Source organism: Tachyglossus aculeatus, chromosome 6, assembly GCF_015852505.1.
Source record: "Tachyglossus aculeatus isolate mTacAcu1 chromosome 6, mTacAcu1.pri, whole genome shotgun sequence".
Taxonomy (NCBI): domain Eukaryota; kingdom Metazoa; phylum Chordata; class Mammalia; order Monotremata; family Tachyglossidae; genus Tachyglossus; species Tachyglossus aculeatus.
Genome location: NC_052071.1, coordinates 12,142,460 through 12,146,029, shown reverse-complemented (window position 1 = coordinate 12,146,029; position 3,570 = coordinate 12,142,460). Strand labels below are relative to the sequence as shown.

The 3,570-nt window shown below is 74.0% G+C and overlaps 1 protein-coding gene across 1 annotated transcript; it reads right to left on the bottom strand.

The window, feature by feature from the left end:
• Positions 1–276: 276 nt before the first annotated feature.
• On the bottom strand, positions 277–3,181 carry LOC119929997 (G-protein coupled receptor 12-like). The gene is made up of 2 exons (XM_038748402.1): positions 3,066–3,181; positions 277–1,485 (listed from the first exon to the last, which is right to left on the bottom strand). Exon 2 carries the CDS (start codon positions 1,481–1,483, stop codon positions 422–424), a length of 1,062 nt encoding a protein of 353 aa, XP_038604330.1. The 5' UTR covers positions 1,484–1,485; positions 3,066–3,181; the 3' UTR covers positions 277–421.
• Between the last annotated feature and the right edge of the window lie 389 nt (positions 3,182–3,570).

Sequence of the window (3,570 nt, the reverse complement as noted above, 5' to 3'; positions counted from 1 at the left end):
CGTAAGACGGGGACGGGGACCGTGAGCCCCACGCGGGCCGGGGACTTGGTCCGACCCGCTCAGCGCGCATCTACCCTGGCGGCGCTTAACAAATGCCCCCCGCTTATCATGCCGGCGCTTAGGTCGGTGCTCCGCAGGCCTGATAAACCCCTCTGACTGATTCGAAGCGCCTCGGGCCTGTCCCTTTCCGCGGGCCGTGAGCCCCGGCGTGGGGCGGGAGGGGAGGGGGAGCGGAACCGACCGGCTTCGGAGGAAGGGTCCTCGCCCCCTCCCCACTCAAGCCGAGGGTTTCGGGACCCCCTCCCCTCCCTCGGCTTCCTTGCTCTCCCCCACCCTCCCCGGGTCCTAGGGGAGAGCGGACAGGCCCTCCGGGTCCGGCCGGCCCCGGGGGTGACCGGATCTCGCCCCCCGGGCCCCTGCTCTACACGTCGCTGGAGGTCCGGGGCGGAGGGGAGAGGCTGCTGGGCGGGCAGCAGGGACCGCAGCCCCCGAGGGCCAGGCCCAGCGACTTCTGGACGTCCGGGTCGCGGAAGGCGTAGACCAGCGGGTTGATGGCGGAGTGGCAGGCGGCGGGCAGGGCCAGGCAGTAGGTGTAGACGGGCGGCGAGGAGGCGTCGGCCACCAGGGCGTAGACGGCGAAGGGCGTCCAGCACGCGGCGAAGACGCCCAGGACGAGGGACAGCGTGGACACCCCGCGGCGGGCCGGGGCGGCCCCGGGCGCGTGCTGGCGCTGGCCGGCGATCTGCTGAGCGTGTCGCCGAGCGATGCGGCAGATGTGCAGGTCCAGCTGCAGCATGAGGCCCAGCAGCAGCAGGAAGGCCACGGCCAGCAGGGCCGCGTGGTCCCGGGTGAGCGGGCGCAGGACGCTGCAGGCGGCCGGGGCGCGCAGGCAGTGCCAGCCCAGGGCCGGCAGCAGCCCGCCGGCGGCGCAGAGGGCCCAGAGCAGGGCGAGCAGGGCGCAGGTGGCCGGCCGGGTGCGCTCGGCCGGGTAGGTGAGCGCGCTGGCCAGGGAGCGGTAGCGGTCCGCCGTGATGGCCAGCAGGCTGCAGGCCGAGGCCGAGAAGGCGGCCAGCAGCAGGCCCGCCGCGCCCAGCTCGGCCGCCTCGCTCGGGGGCCGCGCCACGTGGCGAGCGGCGAAGCCGGCCAGCAGGCCCAGCCCGGCCAGCAGGTCCGCCAGGGCCAGGCTGCCCAGCAGCAGGCAGGTGGGCCCGCAGGGGCCCGGGGAGGCGCACAGCGCGGCCAGCGCCACGGCGTTCTCGCTGGCCACCACCGTGCCCGTGGCGCACAGGGCCACGGCCCAGGGGCTCACCGACGCCCACGGGCCACGGGCCGACGGCGCGGGGGGCGACGGGCGGGACGGAGGGGGCGACGAGGCGTTGAGGAGCAGCAGCAGGAGCGGGGGCGGCGGCGGGGGAGGCGGAGGCTGAGGAGGACGAAGAGGAGGACGATCCAGGGCGCCCGCTACGGCCGGGCTGGGCGGCATGGCTGCGAGGGGAGGGAAGGAAGGAAGGACAGGGTGAGCGGACCCGGGAACGGCTACTCGCCCTCTCCCCCGACCCCAGACCCCCGGGTGCCCCTCTCCCCCATCCTCTTTCCCCCGGGTGCTCCTCTCCCTTCTCCCCCAGCCCCTGTCCCCCGGGTGCCCCCATTCCCCGGGTGCCCCTCTTCCTCATCCCCCTTCCCCCGGGTGCCCTTCTCTCCCATCCCCCGGATGCCCCCGTCCCCCAGGTGCCCCCATCCCCCGGTGTCCCTCTTCCTCATCGCCCTTCCCCCGGGTGCCCCGTGCCCCAGGTGCCCACATCCCCCAGTGCCCCTATTCCTCATCCCCCTTCCCCCGGGTGCCCCTCTCCCTCATCCCCTGGTGCCCCTGTCCCCCAGGTGCCCCCATCCCCCGGTGCCCCTCTTCCTCATCGCCCTTCCCCCGGGTGCCCCTCTCCCCCAGGTGCCCCCATCCCCCGGTGCCCCGCTTCCTCATCCCCCTTCCCCCGGGTTCCCCTCTCCCCCATCCCCCCGGATGCCCCTGTCCCCCAGGTGCCCCCATCGCCCGGTGGCCCTCTTCCTCATCGCCCTTCCCCCGGGTGCCCCGTCCCCCAGGTGCCCCCATCCCCCGGTGCCCCTCTTCCTCATCCCCCTTCCCCCGAGTGCCCCGTGCCCCAGGTGCCCCCATCCCCAGTGCCCCTCTTCCTCATCCCTCTTCCCCCGGGTGCCCCTCTCCCTCATCCCCTGGTGTCCCCTCCCTCATCCCTCTTCCCCCTGGTGCCCCTCTCCCTCACCCCCCCCTTCCCCCGCGTGCCCCTCTCCCCCATCCCCCGGGTGCTTCTGTCCCCCAGGTGCCCCTTTCTCCCATCCCCCGGGTGCCCCTCTTCCTCATCCCCCTTCCCCTGGGTGCCCCTCTTCCTCATCCACTGGTGCCCCTCTCCCTCACCCCCCTTCCCCGGGGTGCCCCTCTCCCCCAGGTGCCCCTCTCCCCCATCCCCAGGTGCCCCTCTCCCCCGTCCCCTTCCCCCGGGTGCCCCCGTGCCCCAGGTGTCCTTCTCCCCGACCCCCTTCCCCCGGGTGCCCCTCTTCCTCATCCTCTGGTGCCCCTCTCCCTCACCCCCCTTCCCCCGGGTGCCCCTGTCCCCCAGGTGTCCTTCTCCCCGACCCCCTTCCCCCAGGTGCCCCTGTCCCCCATCCCCCCTGGTGCCCCTGCCTCCCTCCCTCCCTCCCTCCCTCCCGGCGCTCCGCGCCAGGCGGGTGCGAGGGACTGGCTTGGGGGGCGCAGGGCAGCGGCCCATGGTCTGCCCGCATCGGGACCGTCTCTTGCCTCAGGGCCTGGCACGGTGCGGGGGGCGGGGGCTCTTTGGCAGGCTGTGCGGGTGGTGTGTGTGTGTGTGGAGCATCATCTCTGCCCTCCTTTTGGTGCAAGATGGCTTCGGTGGCCCGGGCTTTCGGCGGGGCCGGTCCCCGGGCCCTCCCGCCCGGTCCAGTCCTCCGCCCAGGCCGCCCTCCAGCCGGTGCCCAAGGTGACCGCGGGCTGGCCAGGACGCCCCCCACCCCCTCCCACCCCGGGGCCTGCCAGTTACCTCGGCCTCGGGCGCAGCCTCCTTGGGGTGCCAGTGGTTTGGGGTGCGGGCAGCTGGGGAGCCCAGTATCCCCGGCTGGGGCCCCGGCCCGGGGGCTGCGGGGCCGCCCGGTGCGCGCAGGGCCCCCGCAGTGGGCTCGGGCACGGGCTGGCTAGCTCGGCACCGCGCTCCCTCGCCCTATATAGCCCATCTCCTCCTCCGACCCCCGCCCACGGCGGGCACACGCACACAGCAGCGCGCACGCGCAGGAAAATCCTGCTCTGGAATTTCATTCATAAATTTGGGGGGAGATTCTTTTTTCCTCCTCCTCCCCGGCCGTGTCTCCAACATGCCAGGCTGGCCCCGGGCCTCCTGTCACCTTGGAGACGCTCCCAGGGAGAGGGGCGGGGGGCCAGTGAGTGTGCGTGCGTGTGTGTGTGTGTGTGTGTGTGTGTGTGTGTGTGTGTGTGTGATCCCACAGGACCCCCTCCCCCTTCCCTCCCCTCTCCAGTCCCACCCCAACCCC

Bases quoted from the DNA above. Each gene is read 5' to 3' on its own strand.
- LOC119929997 (XM_038748402.1), bottom strand. From the start codon at position 1,483: ATGCCGCCCAGCCCGGCCGTAGCGGGCGCCCTGGATCGTCCTCCTCTT.